Source organism: Anser brachyrhynchus, assembly GCF_964034855.1.
Source record: "Anser brachyrhynchus genome assembly, chromosome: 15".
Classification (NCBI taxonomy): domain Eukaryota; kingdom Metazoa; phylum Chordata; class Aves; order Anseriformes; family Anatidae; genus Anser; species Anser brachyrhynchus.
The window spans coordinates 15,664,844-15,684,495 of NC_137733.1; the positions used below are offsets into that span (position 1 = coordinate 15,664,844).

The following is a 19,652-nucleotide window of genomic DNA, read 5'->3' on the forward strand; positions in this document are numbered from 1 at the left end:
CGGCACTGCCCAGCATTAAATACAGCTACAAAGTTAGCATTAAAAATAACAGCCCGGAGACTAAGAGCGAGAGTTATAGGGAAGGAGAAAAACTTATACTTGCAGCCGAGATTTAAAGCGAGCTGCTGAGTCAATGAGGCAGAGAGGGAGTGGAAGGAAGCGCTGCGGTGCAACAGCCACTCTGTCTTCAGCCATGAAAGGGAAAGATGAACAAATTGGCTCAAAATTGCCCTCCTTAGTTTTATAGCCTGCTGCACATACCTCATCCGTCTCGCCGCTCTGCTCGCCCTGCCTGCGCTGCGCCTGCTGCCAGAACCTCCCTGCCCCGCGCAGGCGGACGCGTCCCCTCCTCAACACCCGGGGAGAGCAATGCATCGAGGGGCAACACAAAACTCTGCATGGCACCCACACAAGCAGCCTCCACTCCGCTCCTCCAACCTTAATTCTCCGGCTTTGCAGAGATATCCATCCTTTTTCTATTAATTTGCTCTCCCAGTGCTCTTATTATTTAAGCTCTGCATTACTTAACTCTCCAACGTGTTTTGAGACGCAGTTTGCAGAAAAGGCACTATGTAAAATAAAATTGTATCTTCTGCTCTAATTTGTTTCAGGGGCTAATTACCAGTTTTATTGGGTTTTTGAACATGAACGTGTGCTGCATATTATGTACAGCACAGCTGCATACGCGAAAGTGATCCTCCGAGTATTACAAGTTCTGCACTTTGTTTTTAAAACAGTAAGGGAAAGGGAAATAATAGATGGTCATTAGGCATTAAATAGGTTCCGTTTTTCAACGTGGTTTTTCGGTTTTAGTGTCAATACACGGGTTTTCCTCACGGTCCCTCCCAAGCCTGCTACGGTCCTTCAGCGCAGAGCAGCTCCCCCAGCAGATGACTGCTCCTGAGCACATCGCACCAGTGTTAATCCCGGGGTTAAATGGGGATGCAAGAGTTTCGGCAGCACTTTCTGAGGAGCAGCCCCAGGCTGCTGCAGCCTCCCAGGAGGTGAATAAACACCAGCAGGGAATGAGCCTTGGGAAGAGAGGAAACACAGCCTGCTGCAGCGGCTTGCTCGCCTCGAAGCCACGTGCAGGCTCCTGCCATAAGCAGGCTGAAACGAGCTAAGCTTAAAGAGGACACTATACTGTAACTGTTACTATAACACTTGGGATAACCTGGAATTAGTTTCAGCACGGCTCTATACATCCGAAGTTTCTGAAAGGATAATTTCTGAAAGGATAAATACACAGGGATGTGCTGTTTTCCTTGTTAAAAGTGGAAAAAAAAAGTTTTCTTGATAAAAAGCAAAAACTGTACTAAAAGATGTCCACAAAAAAAGACTCATTTAAGGAGCAAGGGGAGCTAAAGGCCATGTTTTCAGGCAGACACAATGAAATAGGTCCCAAGGGGAGAAGACGCACACCCAGACACCGCCAGGACCCCCTCCGCCAGCAGACATCCCCCTCCTCATGCCACCGGGATGCGGTTGGAGACAACGAAAGCTCTGGCGGAGCACTGGCACTGCAGGGAAGCCTTCGTGGAGCCGTCTGAAGGCATCTTGGCACGCAGAGCGCCAGGGGAGAAGCGCATCCCGCTGGCAGCCGCCCCCCGGCCCTCCCTCTCTCCCCCCCGTTAACACACCGGCCCTTTGCCGTCCAGAAAGCAGAGGGCAAAGATTTACTTTTACAACACGGGCAGCATTAGCCTTTCACGGTGGAATAAAAAGAATCAGCAAAACAAGTCCACATATAAAAACACGATTTATAACCCCTGAGAAGTTTGGTGCCAGAGACCTGCTACTCCGCAAGAGCCCAGGGTGTGTACGGGATGGCATCGGCCCCAGGGACAGCGAGGGACAGCTCCCCGGCTCAGGCACTGGGAAAAGCGACCAGAAGCAAAGGAGAAAAACCCAGCCGAAGTCCTGCAGTGGCACCGAGCCCCTGCTTTCCATTGCCTCTGGCTGCAGTGCCTCAGAGGTATATTTTGAGATGGTCCGAAGCACAGCCACAGGTACGGTTTTGGGGAGGCAGCTCCTCCTAGGACGATGCCTCCTCCCCAGGCTGCCCTGCAGCTCGTCACCCCCCGCGCGGGGCCCGTCCCCATGACAGCTCACCCAGACAAACACCATATTCCCGGCAGAATTTATTGCCCAACTCACAACGCTCGGCTCTGCCGCTAATTCCGGCTAAGTTCCCGTGACAGACGCAGCACGAGCTCCCGCGCCCCTGCCAACCCAAGCACTGCCGAGGAGCAGGAAGGAAGGAAGAATTTGGGATGCAGGGAATCACGGCCAGGCCTGCTGCAGTGGGAAGAGGGGACACGCTTTTCTCATCAGCCCTGCTCCCGCAGGTGCTTGCAGACGGGTGTCAGAAGGCAGGAGGGCTCTTCCTGAGCAAACCAAGGCTGGCTGGCTCCTGTAACCACGGGCACTGCGATGCAATTACATGGTGTCTAACAACGAGCGTTTTCGTCCCTCGTGGAGCTCCTCAAATTACCAATTTCATGGTTGATTTTTCTCCCTGCCCGTTTCTGTCTGTAACTCTCTCACGTTGCTTGCTCCTGGTGAGAGGGTGCAGGGCAGCGGGGATGGGATCTACGAGCCAAGGCCTGGGGCCTTGTGACAGGAGACGTGTCGCTGGTTCTGTGCCTGTCCTGGTACCTGCTCTGTTCCCTTCCAGGCACGCTGGGGATGTACCAATGCCACCTGCACGTGGGGCTGGGGTTTGCAGACGTGGGGCTGGAACCAGGACATCACCAACTGCATGCACTGAGGCCCAAGGACATCAGGTGTCCCTCACTGCACCACATCCTCACCACGCAGCCAGCCCAATGCCCAGCTGCAGCCATTTCCCAAATGCTCCTTACAGTCCTTCCAGCCCGGATCTTCCTCCAAGTCACCGGGCTTACAGAGAACTCCTTTCCACACAGGATGCATTAAACTTGAGGGAAAAAGATGAGCCAAATAAGAAGCTCCTAACCTGCCACACAGTTATTGGGTTAACGTTTTACTCTCTAGACCTGATCTCCATAGGTCTGAGAGGTATTTTACACCCCTGTACCAAGGGACTGATGCATTTGCATGGTTATTTTTCCACTCATAAGAAGGCCTTTCCATTCTGGTGCCTGCATATAAAATGCCTTGGTGTACATCAGTGAAGCTCTGCCCATCCCATCCCCTCACCAGAGCTGTGAGGTTTTACCCTAGCACTGTACGTTTCTTCCCATGCTTGCCACTTTGCATTAACTTCCTCAAACACCACACAAGACCTGTACTGAGCACAGGGCTGGAATACCACAGCCTTACCGAGACCCCAGGACACCTAGCTCATGCCCTTCACCTTTCATAGCCTGTGCGCTCTTTGAACAAGATGAAAAAAAAAATGGAGTCTCCTTAATCTTAACATCAGATATTCATTTCTGGCCAAGAAGCATCTGTCTGGCCAGCAGGGAACGGGTCTGATCAATCCTGTGCTGATTCCTCACGTCAGGTTAGTTTTTATTTAACACTACGGCTCTCTGAAGTCATACATATCCGGCAGCTTCAGCTTAAGGAAGCGTAGCCTGATGTTTATAGTAACAAATCTAATAATCAAATACAGTCTGGTAAATGACAAACTGTTTATTTTCCCTCACATGAGGAATTCTTATAAAACTGCTGAAACATTCCATTTAAAAGTCATTTACATGGCGATGCGCTGGGTACTGTCATAAATCAGGGAAAGCAGCCTCATGAATAATTTCAGAGACTAAAAATAATCCCAAACAGGGATCTTCATGCTTTAACTAAGAAGTACACACGTATAGATACGTTTCTCTTAATTAAGACAAAAGGAGATATGGATTGATGGGAATTTTGAGACAAGTCAAGCAGCACATGCCAAGGGCTGGATGCATCGGGCCCCCTGGCGTGGTGGGGTCACAGCAGACTTTGGGCTATTTGTAAGTCTGCACAAGTGGGACATCCTTCCTTCCGTTGGGGCACCCAAGCATGGAGCCCAGCCAAGCCTTCAGGGATCAGACACACGCAGGGGAAAGTAAGTTTCCCTGTAGTAAAACTACAACCGTGTCTGTGTGGCCGGCTCCAACACAGACAGGCAACTGGGCCAGCCCAAAAGTTCATCTATCTCCCATCTCGTGGGCAGGAACAAACAAGAAGAGGAAAAAAGAACAAAAAACAAGGGAAAGTAAAACATCATGACAAAAGGAACACTGAATTCCTGCCAAAAGTTGTTAAGCATCCCTGGAGCAAGCAGTAGCACCAGAGACACACAGCCTGCCTGAGAGCAGCGGTCCTGACTTCGCTCCTGCCCCATCCACATCCAGCAACAGCTCAGGGGAGACTTGAATTCTGCTCCAAATCACGCCCATGATGATCAGTAGCTGCTCATGTTAAAGTAGGAGTTTCCCATAAAAACTGGTGTAAAAGCAAGATAAGATCAGAAGCAGGTCCCCACAGGTTTGCTTTTAAATCCAAAAGTCCCTTCAGCAGCGTATCTGAAACCCTCACCTGCAGGAGAACTGAACCTTTGAAACATTTCACTGGAAATAATTCGTACACTTCCAGGAAAAAAAAATGCATTCTCTTCTCCCACCCTGCTTTAATTTGAAATATCTCAACAGGGAAAGCCAGCTGAAATCCCACACGTTGTCCAGATGGTAGCAAGGTCATCCGTGGACATCCGCCCGTGTCAGATGCCGAATCCAATTGTGCTCCCGAGACGCTGGCTGCAGTTGTGTCCTCCCCCATGAGCTGGAGCACCCCTTCTGCAGCAGAGGTTTGACATCTAGTGGACAGACAGGTCCTGAGAAGCCGTCACGCTGCAGCCAGGGGACATCGGTGCGGAGCCACCCTCCCAGCTGGAGGGGCCCCAAGGAGCAGGGGCCTGCTGGACACCCACGGAAAACCATGCGACGGCTGAGGTGTTTCTCCATCCAAAAGACGCCGAGCATCACCAGAGCTACAAAGATCCAGCCAGGCTGGTAGGAGAGGTTACCCAGGCCAGTGGGGGAGGTTACCCAGGCCCATCGCTGGCAGAAGATACAAGAGCCGGAGATGCTCAGACATCGAGCAAGCACAAGAGCTGTAGGACTCTGTTTTGGACAGCTATGTGACGCCTGAAACACGTTGCTGGAAAAAATGTGGCATCCAAGGGGCTGCACGGTCCCACCGAGGGCTGCCAGATGTTGGGATTTGGGTCCAGAAGAGGCAGCTCAGTAGGGTCACCCATTATTAGCCCTTCCAAAGGCTGGTAGGAACCACTGGGAGCCGGCGGGTCGATCCTGGGAGTTGCAGCACGGCCTGGGCCACCGGCCCGCCAACTTGCGTAAATCAAAGTGTTTACACCCACCAGGAAGGCAAACCAGACTCTTCCCACGGCCAGACAACTTCATTACTTAATTTAGACAATACTGCTCAGACACAGAGCATTATCCTCCGAAAGTCGCCAGAGTCCTCTGCAAACAATGCCTTGAAATAAACGGATCAATCATACTTGTAACAAATAGGCATGAGATATAAACCCAAGCATTAAGGGCCATCCCAGGCACCCAGACAAACAAAGGACCTTCTTTGGGCTTGAGGAAGCATGATTTAATTCAGAAGGGGGATGAGATTTGCACAGCCACCTAGAGATTCAGCACGCTCAACTCCCATTAAAATCTGTGGGCTGGAGAGGACAATTACCACAGGAAGGCCAATTTTTGCTCAAACTTTCTTTCTAATTTACAGACTAAAAAAGCTTGAGATGGAAGCTTGGACAGGCTCTGAATCAGAAACTGAAGCTTTTGGAAGGCTCTCAAGCTCTCCAGCAAGGGCAGCGTGTCACAGTGTACCAAAGGAAACAATACTGCGGGATGAGAGTCAGAGAGCTCGTTCTTCTTGGCAGCCCTATTAAATGCAACACGACCGTGCACCTCTTTAAGGATGCTGGTCTGGGTGTTATGGCGCAGAGGGCATCTCGTGGACAGCCAGTTCCCTCCCCACGGCAGGTGAAATACCGGCTGGTAACAGACTGCGCCGTGAGCTATCTGAAGTTGCATAAAACCTGGAAAGCATCCAACGTGAGATTGGATGGGGACGCATCCTTGGGGCCAAAAGCATTCCCTGATGCACCGAGGTCTTTGTGGGAGGACATCTCCCCGTTTCATGGTCTGACGACCCGGTGCCCAGCCTGACCCCAGGGCATGCCACGCAAACAAGGAGTGATCGTCCTGGAACAAGACCTCCTTGAGACCTGCAACAGGGGAAAAATGCAAGCCTCGTTTCTCGGGGCTAATTCACCACTAGCTGCTCCCAACCGTACCGCTATGTCAGCCCGTCGCTCCATTTTGCTGATACCTTATCCTGTTTTGCACGATGTGCTTTTCTGCATCATGACATTGCCTTGGCTGCCAAGGACGTGCACGGGCGAAAGGAGGACTCAGCGATAAGGGAGCTTCAGAGGCTCTTGCAAGGCGCTTGGAGGAGGAGAAGCGAGCACCACAGGCCAGACAGGGAAGGCGCATGACTGGATTTGCAGAACTACAGACTCAGTTATGTCTACAGACATCACAAGACAATGCAATGTGGAACTGTATTGTCTGGGGAATGCTTTAGAGGAACCCCAGCATCCAACTATAGAGTCCCATATGTTTTGATAAGAGACTGTTAAAGGCACACTTCTATAAACACAAGTCACATTCTGTATAGATACGGGCTGTAAATGCTATGTTAAAATACCTCAATTGCCTTGAAGCCGATTCATACTCTGCAACTGCCAAGAAAAAAAAAGCGAGCCCGGGATATTTCAGCTTGCTATCTGAAGTTATTTATAATAAACTCTGACTGAACTGAACATAACGGGCCAAAAGAGCACAGGAAGCAGCGATGAAGGGTGGTAAAGCTCACGCTGCAATCCATCACCCCTGCCGCAAAGCCAGCGTTCAGACAAGGCAATGGCTCTGGCTTACATCAGGCAGAGCCAGGAAACGCAGGGTTAAGGGCAGCCTCAACGAGGTCCTTAAGTGACCCCCAGATGGGACATCCAGGGACCCTGTGCAGCACCACCGCCCCGAGGGGATGGCCTGAGTCCCATTCACCTTGGTTCTGCCCCAAGCATGGCCGTGGAACGGCTCCGGGGTCCCCTTTGTGTCCCCCCCACTTTCCTCGCACCAGGACAGGGGTCAGCCCACACCTAGCCGGCGAACACAAGCTCCTTTCCACCCAACCTCGTCTGCACCTCCGGCTCCTCACCGCCACAACCCGCTATTAGCGGCGGCATTAAACTGCAGGGCTGACTCAGAGGTAGCCGAGGATATTTTATCCGACCAAGTTTCTCTGCAACCTGTGAAAGATCACAGGCTGCCAAGGAACGATGGCTCAGATGTAGCTCCCCTTTCTTGTGACGAGCTGGTGGCTTAAATGCATCCTTCAGTTCATACTGCTGCTGACACCGACCCATCCTGGAGAGCAGCGATGTGCTTTCAAACGCAGCATTTAGAGCTAAACTGACAGCTTATCAGGACAAAGCGATACGGAGCAGGCAGGGGATTGATTTTGCCTACCTGATCCCGCCTGTCTCGCTTAAGGGCAAACTCTACAGCCCTTGCCGAAGCGAGCAGCCCTGCTGGGGTGCAGTGGGACTACAGGAACGTACAAATGCAGCAGGAAACCATCCTTCCGTGGTGGGAGCTCCCAGCCCACGGAGCTCACGTGCAAGAACAGGTCTCAGATAAGCAACAGTAAAAAGCAGAGGAGGTCACAGCAAGACAGGACTGCTGATGCCCATGCAGCATCCAAAGCTTTCCATGATTTGGCTGAGGTTATTCCCTCTCCACAGTCCTCCTGAAGCCTACGCCAGAGCAATCAGAAGTTCTGGAGCATTTGGAGAGCACCAACCCCATGCTGTGCACGGCTCCCTAAATCAGTACTCATCTCTGTTAACCGCTTCCCAAGAGAAGTTAGTGCTCAGAAGGAAGCAAGCTACTTTCGAGACGCTTCACGGGAGGAATTGCAGCTCCTAAGGAGACAACATCCATCCCCACCCTGCTGCACAGCCCCTCACAAGTCACCTCACTGCTTCTTGGCTTCAGTTCCCTTCCTGCTTTCTGCCAGAAGACAGAAATTCTTCCTTCCCTGAAGCTCCCCGAGCCCCAAATTGCCTCTAACCGTGCCCTCTGCAGCACTCGCAGCGGTGCTGGGCTCAGCCTAAACGCTGCCCTGATGCAAACATGAATAAGAAGAACAGCAAATGGGCTCCATAATCGATTGCCCGTGCACACGAGCAGCAGCTCTGCGAGCTCCATCCCTTGACAAACACTCACAGGAAAGCCTAGTAGGTTCTTGTCAAAAACTCAACGGAGCTACAAGAAAACAGCCATGACTCAGCAGGGCCTGGGAAGTTTCAATGAGAGACATGTTTAAAAAAAATTTTGAATGTAAGAACAGAATAAATACAGCCTTAAGAAGACCCTCCATTTTGCTATGGCTGAGCACTGATTTTTTCCAGTCACGGCACACCCTGCTCCAGCAAGGTGAAGATTTCAGGTCATCGTAATGGGTGCACAGAGCTGGAGGCATCAGGGCAGGTACATGAGACACGCGGAGATGGGGTCAGGAAAAAGGGGTCAGTCTGTGGCAGGTGGGAACAGCATCCAGCCAGGACCCCAGCCATGAAACTCCCTCCTTCTCCCCAAAACTGGCCTCGATGACTGTGTCACCCCCAGCTTCAGCAGGCCAAGACCCCTCCCCTAAAATGCCAAATGATCAATTCAAGAACGGGTTCATACTTAATACTGGAAACAAGCTACTGTTATCAGAAAAGTCCCCTTCAAGCCCATATGAAATACAGCACCTTTTCTGCCCAGAGCAGGTAGGCTCCAGATCACACAGACACTAAAAATTAGAACTTCCCAAAGCAAGCATTTTACCGACCCTCATCAGAGAAGCAGGGGACAGCAGCGTGCAGAAAGTAAACCGGCTTCTGCCTCACAGGGCCGCATCCTCGATAATACCTGGGGACTTCACAGGGCACGGACCAAGTGCAGGGTATGAGGTGTAAGACACGGCGCTGGGTGCTCACAAGCCCTGCACGAGGCTCTCTGCATACAAGAAACATGAGTGGGTTTTCCCTGCTGCCCCATAAACCCCGCAGGGTCCAGGTTTGCACCGCAGTGTCTGGGAGAGCCCCAGCAGACGTGAGCGTGACAGAAGTGTTTACGGCACAGGCACACGCTTGGAATTGCAGAAACAACGCTTGGGATCACTGAAAAAGGGAAAACACTGCCTCCGCTCCATTGCCAGAGCTGACAGCAGTGAGGTGAAGGAAACCCCAGCATATTTACAGGCGTGGTGTTTACCAGTGCCCTTGGGAGCAGATCCAGGCCTCTTTCCTTGAGAGCCTCTGTCACGGCGCAGCGACCATCCCCGTGTTTGCACCCCACCCCTCTGCCCGTGCCCAGAAGTCCAAACCTCTTAAATGGGAAAAAATCATCCTAGAAAAAAAGAAATTCAGGAGAAATGGATGGGGTATTTTTATTTTCTTCCAAGAGTTGCTCTGTGCGGTTCAATCCCCCAGGCTATGAAATTCAATAAGCCCTAATGTTCCAATCGCTATAAGCCGTCTAGTCCCCACCATGCCAAAGTGGCTCAGATTTAACAACAAAATTACAGTGTACATTATACCATTACAGGCTCTGCACAAACACACTTACGAAAGGGCTTGGTAATAAGAGGCTGGGGATACACTGTGTGTTTAGGGCTAAATCCTGCTCCTGGACCCATCAGCCTTGCTGGCACTGAAGTTACCTCACCTGGAACAAGGGGTCAAAGAAGAACAATCTTGGATTCTTTTCCAAACCCAAACCATCATTGCTGCTTCTCCACAGGTGGGAACCCAAAGTCAATCACAAAGCTGTTGTAGATTCATTATTTCACCCCAGGGCTTCAGGCAGCACCCCCACATCCATCTGACCACATCCTCATGGACAAACCCAACGAAGGAATAAGCTCGTTTGCTGTCAGCCTGCACAAGGGCTTTTGTTCCTTCACAAAGTAAAGTCCATTCTGCTAGAAACAAAAGCATGGGCAAAAAGATATAGTTACATATTATGTTGTACACACAGACAGTGTATTTGTGTGTTCCTCTGCTTTTCCATCATCTGTGCCCAAAGAGTTTCCCTTTGCAGCACCAAGAGCTGCGGTTTGCTGTCTCCCTGCGAGCTCTTCATCCCTTCCCCTATCTGTCATTGCCAACGAGGGAGGTGTCAGTTTATCCTTCCTCTCCTTAACCACGTCAAGAAGAAACCTGGGCTGCAGCTCCTCCGAGACAGGCGCAGATCTCTGTGCAAATACCTGCGTACCCACCGCAAACCCCAGAGGGTTTGAGCCCTGTGCAGCTGAACAACAGGAAAATCAAAACAACCGCAGGGGCACAGGGGAGAGCGATGGGGATGGAAGAGCCGGGTACGCCGAGCTTCCTGAGGGCCCCAGGGGACAGCCCTTCCCGAGACATCTCTGCTTGTCCCGAGCACCAGGCGTCCCAGCCATCGGGACTCTCCAGCCTTGTGGAACACGACAGATGTCCCAGGCGCCTCGTACCGCGATCTGTGGCTTACTTTCTGCAGGAAGGTTTAATGGGATCTTAGAAATTGAGGCAAATCCTCTTCCTACTCTGCAGGACGAGGGGGGAGGAAACAGGCGCGGAGCAGCACTACGGCTCGACCTCTCCATCTAAAGAAACCACGATCACAGAGATGTACACACACGCAGGGCTGTCTGATTTCTCCGGATGGCTTCCAGAGGCTCTGCTTCTGAGCAAACTCGCGAGATACTAGTAGCATTGTGAAAGCACACAATTTCCATCTGTCAGTTGAAACAGGCAAAATTAGATCTCGAAGCTGCGCATTTAATCCATTGCCAAAACTAGTCTGCCTGGTACAGCGCTCAGAACAGATTTTTATTAAAGGAAAGAAAGAGGGAAATTGTCTTTTACAGCTGCATCTTGTCAGGGCCCCACCACCACCCCTCCGGAGTGACCGCTCCGAGGCTCCGCTGCGGCAGGAGGCTGCGAACAGCCCTGGGAGCCCTGCACAGAGCTCATCAGTCTCTAATTCACTCCCAATTTGTCTCTATGCAGGCTGATGACTCCTAATTGCTAGTTCAGAAATACAGCACGTACCCTGATGATTTTAAGTTGTTCCCAGTTATCTTAGAATTAACTGTTAGGGGGAGATCGCGGAATAACTTCCCTCCCATCCCAGGAAGCTAAATATTCACTTAAAAGTAGATCTTATTTAAAATCACAATGCTGCTTCGATGGCGGGATTAATGGATTGGACACGAATGCCAGATGCTACCTTAAGAATTAAGGGCAAAATCCGAGCTCAAGTTCCCTTAAAACATCTGTGCAAATAGAGGTAACATATTTCTTGCATGAGTTTCGACGCCAATAGCAGAGGTTGCTGCGGCACAGTTTGGGGGCCCAAGCGGGTCGAATTCACAGAGGAACGTGGGGCAAGAGCAAAGCCCACCCACGTGCTTCTGGGCATGCAGGCCACGGAGCTGGGGACCCCTCCTGATTTACACCAGCACAAGGAAGGCGCAGATCACGAGCTACGTGCTCGTGAAATCCAGCGGAAAACTAATGGGAGCTCTGTAAGTAGGCAGCTCGCAGCGCTGCTTGTCTGCAGAAGCAATTTAAAAATAAACAACACAGAAACATGATTCAGAGTTCATTCACTGTAAACTAATGCGATCCCAGTCGCTCTAATGGAGTTACTCCAAACATGTCATTTACAGAGAGCATGTCAGATAAATCTCTGATCTTGCTTCCAAGCAAGCCGGGCGGAGGCTGCCAGCCCCAGACCCAAAACTGCGGTGACAAAAGCCAAGGAGAAGGTAAAACAAGGGCTGGCTGTCACAGTCCTGCTGTGGCTCTGCAAAGGTACTGCTCTTTGCCTAAACTCAATTATTAAAAACCTAAAACTACTTTTCTATTTAGGAAAGTACACTAAAATGTGGTAAAACATCTTAGAAACAGCTGTATGATTATCAGGAAAAGATCTACATCCAGTCTGGGGCTCCACTGCGTAAACTTCATCTGCAACAAAGAAAAAAAGAGACACTAACTCCAAGCTCTGATCTCCTGCTCCCATTAACCAGCAGAGTGCAACGCCAGCGATACTTTGCTTCACATTTCTAAGGATCTGGCATCTAGACGTGCTGGAAAAAGGACATATGGTCTCAATACGTAAGGCAAACTTGTAAACAAACTGCAAATTGAAACTGCATTTATTGGTTCCCACCAGATTCGAGAGGTGAGAAATCTGAAGGCAATTGAAAAACTTCACAAAGTGCAGTCTGGGATGCATCTTGTAAATGCCATGAAAAGTAGCGAATTAATGGCTCTGATGTGTTATAAATTACAGCCTGAAAACAAAAAGTGAATTGTAGATATTTCACAGATATTACAAATAATTTTTACTAAAATGTGATGCAACAAGTTAGAATCTCTCTCAGCAGGAATATCCAATACGGAACAAATAAAAATACCAGAAAAGGAAAAGCACACACAAACATATTCTAAAATAATATTGACTACCTTCTGTGAAGCTATAGGTATTTTAAGTTGTATGTGGATGCAGAGAGTTAACTTTTGAATCAATTGGCTTTTGTAGAAATAGGAGCACTAAGTAGGTTCAGGAACCAAGAAGAAATGGGTAAGCAAAACTTTTCCAAGTGCATTTGCAGATTAAGCTGCCCTTACACACCTGTTGCAATTCTGACTTGGGACAATGCTGAGGTCAACTCGTACAACCCTGACACAGTGCCTGTAAGGAAAACCCAAATCCAAAGGGACAGAAACCAAGTGCCCTGCGAGCAGCCCCAGCGGTGCTCAGCAAGGCCGCAGCAGATCTGGGTGGGGGAAGAAAGGAGCAGGGGTAAACACAACTTGCTGAAAGTGTTTTGTTGTTGTTGTTGTTTTCTTTTTAAGTCAAAGATCTATTTTTCTTTCTGTTATTTATAGTCCTGATTTACTTTTCATGCTTTGGCCAGACTCCCCCCCATCCCCGGTTATAGTTCAGCTTCACTCCATCAGGCACAATTTCACATTTCCCTTCTTGGGCACCAGCACCAGATTATTGTCTGCTTTCCCAGTTTGCACTCCAGAGTTCATACAGGTGTCACCTCATGCCAATCTTCGCTGCAAAGAACCACAGCAAAACCCCACCTGCTCTACAAGCACTCCTCCAATTAGCTTTCTGACTTCTTTTGTTGCAAAAGTTCCTCTGAAAACAGGAGCCAAGCACCCACCAATGCCTGCTGGAGCCTGCAGCCAGCCCCTGGCTGCCCAGCTGCTTCGTCACATCCTTCCCAAATCTCACAGGCTTCAGCTTTGCACAGGGGGGGAATTTCCAACCCTTATCCATGAGCTTGGTTAGAAGGTGGGAATAAAGGGCATTTCATGGCAGTACATAAGCAGTGCTTCAGAAATTAGAGGTCAGGGCTGATGGGTTTTGGTGGTGCCAGGGGGAGAGGCCAACTGAGATGCCGTCGGCTGATCCTGAACGGGAAACCCAAGACTAAACTCTTGATTAGATGTATTGAGCCAACACAGAACGCTGAAATGAAAGGAGCTAAAAACACATGTGGACAGCATATTTTTAGACGAGTTACAATTTGCAAGACTTCTCTTACTTGTGTTTCCTAATTGCTTGTCACTCAGTGGGAGCTGCTGCTGGGTGCGCAGCACCTGCGCCTCTCACCACGTTCAGTGGGCGTCGTGGGTGCTCAGCAGCTCCCAGGATGAGGCCAGAAATACAGCTACTCGGTAACGGGTTTTTCCACAGCACGCTAAATATTTTCACTGCAATATTTATATTCAGAGATGACAAATTATGATTTGGTCAAAGCCTCCCAGTGCACTTGTCAGGATACAGCCTGAATAGGGCCAGATTAAAAGCAAAGGCTTCCTGATAAAGCTCTTCAAATCTCAGGCACGCCGGCTACGAAGCAGAATGCAATCAAACCAAGTTGGCTAAACCGACGGGAGCCCAGACACGGTCACTTACATCCACACCTCCACGTGCTTGCAGTACAAAGCCCAAAGCCACAAATTGCAGCACTGCAGCAGAAGCAGGAGCCGGTGCACAGAACTTGTGCAACAAGGAATGGAAACAACTGCCAGCCTCAGGTCAGAGCACGACTCGCGACAGTGCCAAGCACACCGTTCAGCCCTCTCCAGACTGGGCACAGACTGGAGTGTTAAACACACATCACTTGCACCACTTTGCATGAAATACGTTTTTTACCCACCACCCAAGTGTACTTCCAGACACCTACACCAAGGAAGGGTTGGAAATAACAGGCAGGACGTTAGTGTGAGTGTTAGGTCTCCCCCAAAGTGCTCGTGAGGGCAACCAGCAAGTGCAGCAAGGAGATATACCTCAGAAAAAAATATATAATAATGCAAAAAAAAAAATCAGGTTTGATGCAAGCAGACACTCTACCCGAATAGGAAAACAGAGCCAAGTCCCACAGAAACCTGCTGGCACCGACAAGCTCTGTAGCCATTTGAGAAAATAAATCACAGGAGGTTGTTTCACCCCGCCCCCCCCGACTAAAGCACGCAGAACTCAACCTATTATGAAACACGAAATGTTTTTATGAATCACGAAACAAGCAGCAAAGTTCCTCTGGCCTTATGGATGCCGCGCTGCCACTCGGCACCGTGATGGAAAGCAGGTCTCTGTGCTGCTCCGTGCAGCTGGGCTCACAGCACACGTCTCCTGCCAGCCACGCAGCAAAGACCCCCTTGGCCACGCGCTGGCAAGGGCTACGGAGTCGGAGTTCATTCCTCCAGCTGCTTCACCTCCTGCATGCTGACGGTGCTGACTGCTCGTGTCAGCCCAGCCCTGCCTTACACTGCTTGAACCAGCCCCAGCCAGGACCCCTGGCCGGATCCGGCCCGAGGCGCAGGGACAGCCTGCGGCCGCCTGAACGTCACTTGGCACTTCACAGAATTAAGCATCAGCAAGACCAAAAGTCTACGGGAAAGAAAAAAAAAAACACACAAAAAGAGCATCTCCACGCACACGGTGCTTCTGCGGAGCTGCCAGCTGACGGCTCGTGAACAGCCAGGGAAGGACCCTGCGGGATCTCAACGCCAAAATCCTGCTCTGTGCACCCAACGTGCACACAAAACCCCACCCACAGGCCTCTATAAATAACCCCACGTAGGAGATCCAGGACTGGAGAAATAAGTAAGTGCACTTCCAATTATATACCTTAAAAAAAAAGGCAAATAAAAATGCTGCTCCTAACAGAAGGAAAATACAACATAACTTGACAGTGAAGAATTCAACTTCAGCCACTGCCCACGTCACAAGAACTCCATCCAAGCTGTCCATTTGCTCTAAACCACCACGTGCAAGCGAATTTCTGGTTGAAGCTGGGTTTGGAGACAACCCTGCAGCTCGTAAGGAGACTCCTCTGCCGAAGTCATCGCTTAGGAAAGCCAAATGCGAGAGTGACACAACACAGCAAACAGCCTGACAAAAAAATCGTCTGTACAGCAACATCGCACGAACCAGACCCAGAGCAAGCCCGAGCGCTTTCTGTTCCTTTGATTAAAGTTTAATGGGCACAACTCTTTGATTACTGCTGCCATGTGTGAAAATCAGCTCCTCACAGCTCTTTTGCTTTCTGTTGTTTAAGAACTAAGCAGCTTGTCGTTTTTGTTAATACAAAACCGTGCAAACGTTCTTTTTGGGGGGAGAACAGAGATTTTTGCAGGTTCTTCCTCACACTGCCAAACGGAGCGCAGCTATGAAAGCCACAACCTTGCACCTTCCCCATCTGCCCACTCCCCGATTTTCCCCCTTCCCGCAGACCTCGGGCAGGCACGTGCCTACAGCCAGGCTTTCTCCCGGCCCCGAAAGCTGATCCCCGCCCCACCTGTCCCCCCGGGAACCAGGCAGCAGCTTTTTATAGCCATCCCTAAGCCCGGCAGTAACCCCCCCTGCTTAAGCCCCAGAGGCAAACCATGCTTTTGGCCGAGAGGCACGGGACTTCCACCTGCTGCAGGGCACAGGTCTGTGCTATCTCTGCTAACGAGAAATATTCAGAGCGGCTGGGCTGCTTTCGCAATTCCAGTAATCGGGATTGACGAGGTTCAGCCTTCCCCGTGCTGTTGTGGCATTTATTTTTTAGGATGCTCGTGCACCCGGGTCCGTGGGGCAAACCCCACAGCGTGGCTCCCTGCCCCTGCCAGGAGCATCCCATGGGGCTGCCCTACCATGAACTGGACCCCGACCACACTGGATGGGACACCCTCTGTACTCCCTGGGGGTGCAGAGCTGAAGTCTTTCCGCCTGCTGGCAGGGGGAAGAGTTTTGGAGCAGAGCATCCCACAGGAGATGCACAGAGATGTCCTCCCGCACCGGGGAATACTCTGCGAGCAGGGGGAGAGGAGGGCTGCAGGCATTAGGGGCGCAGAGGGAGAGCTCCCCTAGCTTCCCCCCCCACCGGTAAATCCCAAAGGGAGCGAAGGACAGCAAAAAGCACCACTGAAGGAGGAAACCTGCTGTACAGAAAGGTTTAGTGCTCCCCAGATGAGCAAGCACCTCAGCGAAGCTCCTCACACAGATTTTAAGAGACACCACAGTTACACCCCTCTCTCTCTGTACCAGACAGAGATTTTAATGCAAACATAAAGCTCGTTATCATGCTTTATGGATCTATGCTTTCGTGCAGGCAGGAAGAGTCACCAGAACTGCACGAGTGGCCAGAAACCACCTTCGTGTCTCCCTCCCCTCTTCCAAGTGACTCTGCCTCCACGGGACAGGCACTCGGGGAATCTCTGCCCTTATCGCAGTGATCCGCCCGCGCTCCTCCTCGAGCTGCCTCCCCGGCTAGCTGCTTTCCAAGCTTCCCAGCCGTCGGCAGCGGCATTCAGCACCAAGACGCCAGCTGCCCGACACGCACCAGCACCACCCGGGCACAGCACCGGCTCCCCAGCGAGACCACATCTCGCTTCGGGGTCGCTCGACGCTGCTTCAGAAAACACAAGCAGCAGCGAGACGAGCGCTCTCGCCAAGAAACTTCAGAGCTGCCACAAGAGATAATTCTCACCGCAGCGTGCGGGACTGCCGGCGACCGGGAGGGGAGAGAAGGGGAAAAATCCCAGCCAGGAGCTCGTCCCTCTCGCTGCGATACATCGCGAGCATTGTTCTGCTCCAGCCACAACACGCCAGCTCCAACAGCAACAACGCTCTAAGACGGGGCTTATGCGGTTTTATTAGATTTCTGCCTCCCTCTTAACCAACCGTCACAATTTCCATCTAATATTATGTCACACGGGGAAGTTTTATAAAGGAATCTGGTCTCCCGTGAGTTCTTTGGCGAGATGCTGAAATGCAAAGTTCTGCCCGACAATAAAAACAGCCTCACCCTCCAGCGGCACGCGCACACCTGAATCCACTTCTCCAGAAGCCTCGCTTGCTCAGCGGTGAGGCTGCTTTGTTCTCCTCCAGCTGCGGGCTGCTTTGCCACCAGCTCTGGGGATGCCAAACCCAGGGCACCTCTCGGGGTGGCGAGCCGCTGCCAAAACCCGGGGAGAAGGCTTCACCCTCCTGCCTGCCCCCAAAGTTTGGGAACGCGATAACCCACGCTGGAGGGAACAGATCTGCCTCGACTCCCCCTCTGATATAAGAGGAGCGCAGTGCCCTCCCCCGGGCCCCTCAAGGACCTGGTATTTCATTTTTTCTTGTCAGGGAACCATCAGCTACATTTAATATTTCTACGGCTGAAGCATCACCGCGGAGAGCCGCTACTTGTTTACTTCTCCCTCCCATTCACACACGGAAGAGCCCGGTTCTCCTCCCGCAAAAGTGGAGAGCAGAAACCTCTCCGTGGAAGCCAACAGTTCACATAAACCTACTGTAATCGACAGGAGACTCAAGGCCGTAACAATTGGGGGTTTCTCCCTCCAAGGATTTCTCCTAATAACGGATTAAGGCAGCTTTCTGGGGAGGATTGTGCAATTCCCCCTAATGACAACACTCGGCTTGGTGGTGTTGCTGTGGAAAACAGCGATCTCAGATGCACACGGGTTTCTCTGGTTAACTGAAGGGAGATCAATAATAACCATATTAATAAATAATGCTCTTAACAGCAGCGGCAGGATACAGGCAGCAAGCTGCAGGCAGGTAGCAGGGATAGGTAAAAGCATTAATTATCTACACAATGTCAATGCTGCCGAGCTGACGTGCGGAGCGCAGCTGAAAGCTCACTTTTTGAAGATCACCAAGACAGACTGACAACTCTGCCTTCGCACGAGCATTTTGGGTAAAATTCAGTTTTCCGCATGTCACAACAGAGAGGAACAGGCTGCTCTTTTTTCTTTAACATTAATAAACTAGGTAAAGGACACGGGGGAGGGGGAGATTTCGAGGTCTGACCGTCGTCCTCCTCCCCCGGCAGCAAGTTGGGAAGGAACAAAAGCGAAGGGGAGTTTTTGGGACGAGGCGAGCAAGGCATGTGCCCTCCAAAGCCAACTCCAAGCCGCTCCATTTCCCTGCGACGAGAAGGCGCACATGCACTCCTGGCTCTTATATAAACAGCAGAAGGGGCAGCGCCTGTCTGAAATTCCCCACCGCGTCTAAAATAAATACGAGGCCGTCTCCAAACTTCGCTCCCTCCCGCCCCACCGAGGGCGATGCGAAGCCCAAGGGTTTCTCCCCGATGTGGGCGCGGGGGGGGGCTGCGGCTCGGGGCCCCCCACATCCCCCTGCCCCGGTGCCGCCCGGGGGGGCGATGCTGGGACCATGCCATGCCCCTCCCCGAGGCCAGGGGGTGGCACAGGGGGGCACACACCCCCCGAGCATCCCGTAGGTGCGATGTGGGGGCAGAACCCCCTGTACCCCCCAGGAGATGGGGACTGGGACAGCACGCAGGAGGGATGCTGGGGACACCCCGGGGACTTCGGAGCATCCCAGGGGTGGTGAGCCCGGGGATACAGAGCCCCAGCGGGATGCTGTGGGTATGGGAGGGGTCCTCTAGGCACGGGGGGGGATGCTCCGGGTATGGGGGGGGTGCTGTCCCCCGGGGAAAGGATATGGGTTACAGACCAGCCTGAGGCACCAGCTGCGCGGGCGGGTGGTTTGCTTGAGGCAGAAGAAGGCGGTGGGTGCCAGCGCCGGGTACGGCACCTGCTCCTCCTCCTCGGAGGCCAGCTCGGGCGGCGGGTCGCGGCCGGGGGAACCGCCGGGAGCGGGGGAACCGCCGGGGCCGGGGCCGGCATCCTCCGGCGGCGGCTCGGGGGGGCGGCGGGGCGCCACGGGGATGGGCACCCGCACCTCGCCGCCGGCCGCCCGCGGCTCTCGGCTCTCGCCATCGCTCATGGTAGCGGCCAGGACCTGCGGGGCAAGGGCAGGGGGTCAAGGGGGGGGGGCGTCGGGGGCCTCTCCCCCCCTGCGGGGCGCGGCTCCCACCTGGCCCCGGCGCTCACAGCCGCCACAAAGCCGCCCAGTTGGGGGGGGGGGGGGGGTCCAGCCGCCACCGGGGCGCGGCCGCTCCCACCCCCCCGAAAAGCCGGGTGTCGCCCCCCCACCTCCCCAATCCATCCATCCTCCCTTCCCTCTCCCCCCCCCGCCCCCCGGCTTTTAATTTTAGGG

At 52.1% G+C, this 19,652-nt stretch overlaps 1 protein-coding gene across 4 annotated transcripts in view; it reads right to left on the reverse strand.

Annotated features, from left to right (window-relative positions):
* CACNA1H (calcium voltage-gated channel subunit alpha1 H) overlaps positions 1-19,652 on the reverse strand; it is a 229,638-nt gene that overhangs the window by 209,579 nt on the left and 407 nt on the right. For all 4 annotated transcript variants that reach the window (XM_080556039.1, XM_080556040.1, XM_080556041.1 and 1 more), the window contains exon 2: positions 19,096-19,394. In XM_080556039.1, the coding sequence (XP_080412165.1) occupies positions 19,096-19,379 (284 nt within the window). In that variant the 5' untranslated portion in view covers positions 19,380-19,394. The remainder of the gene's footprint in view (positions 1-19,095; positions 19,395-19,652) is intronic.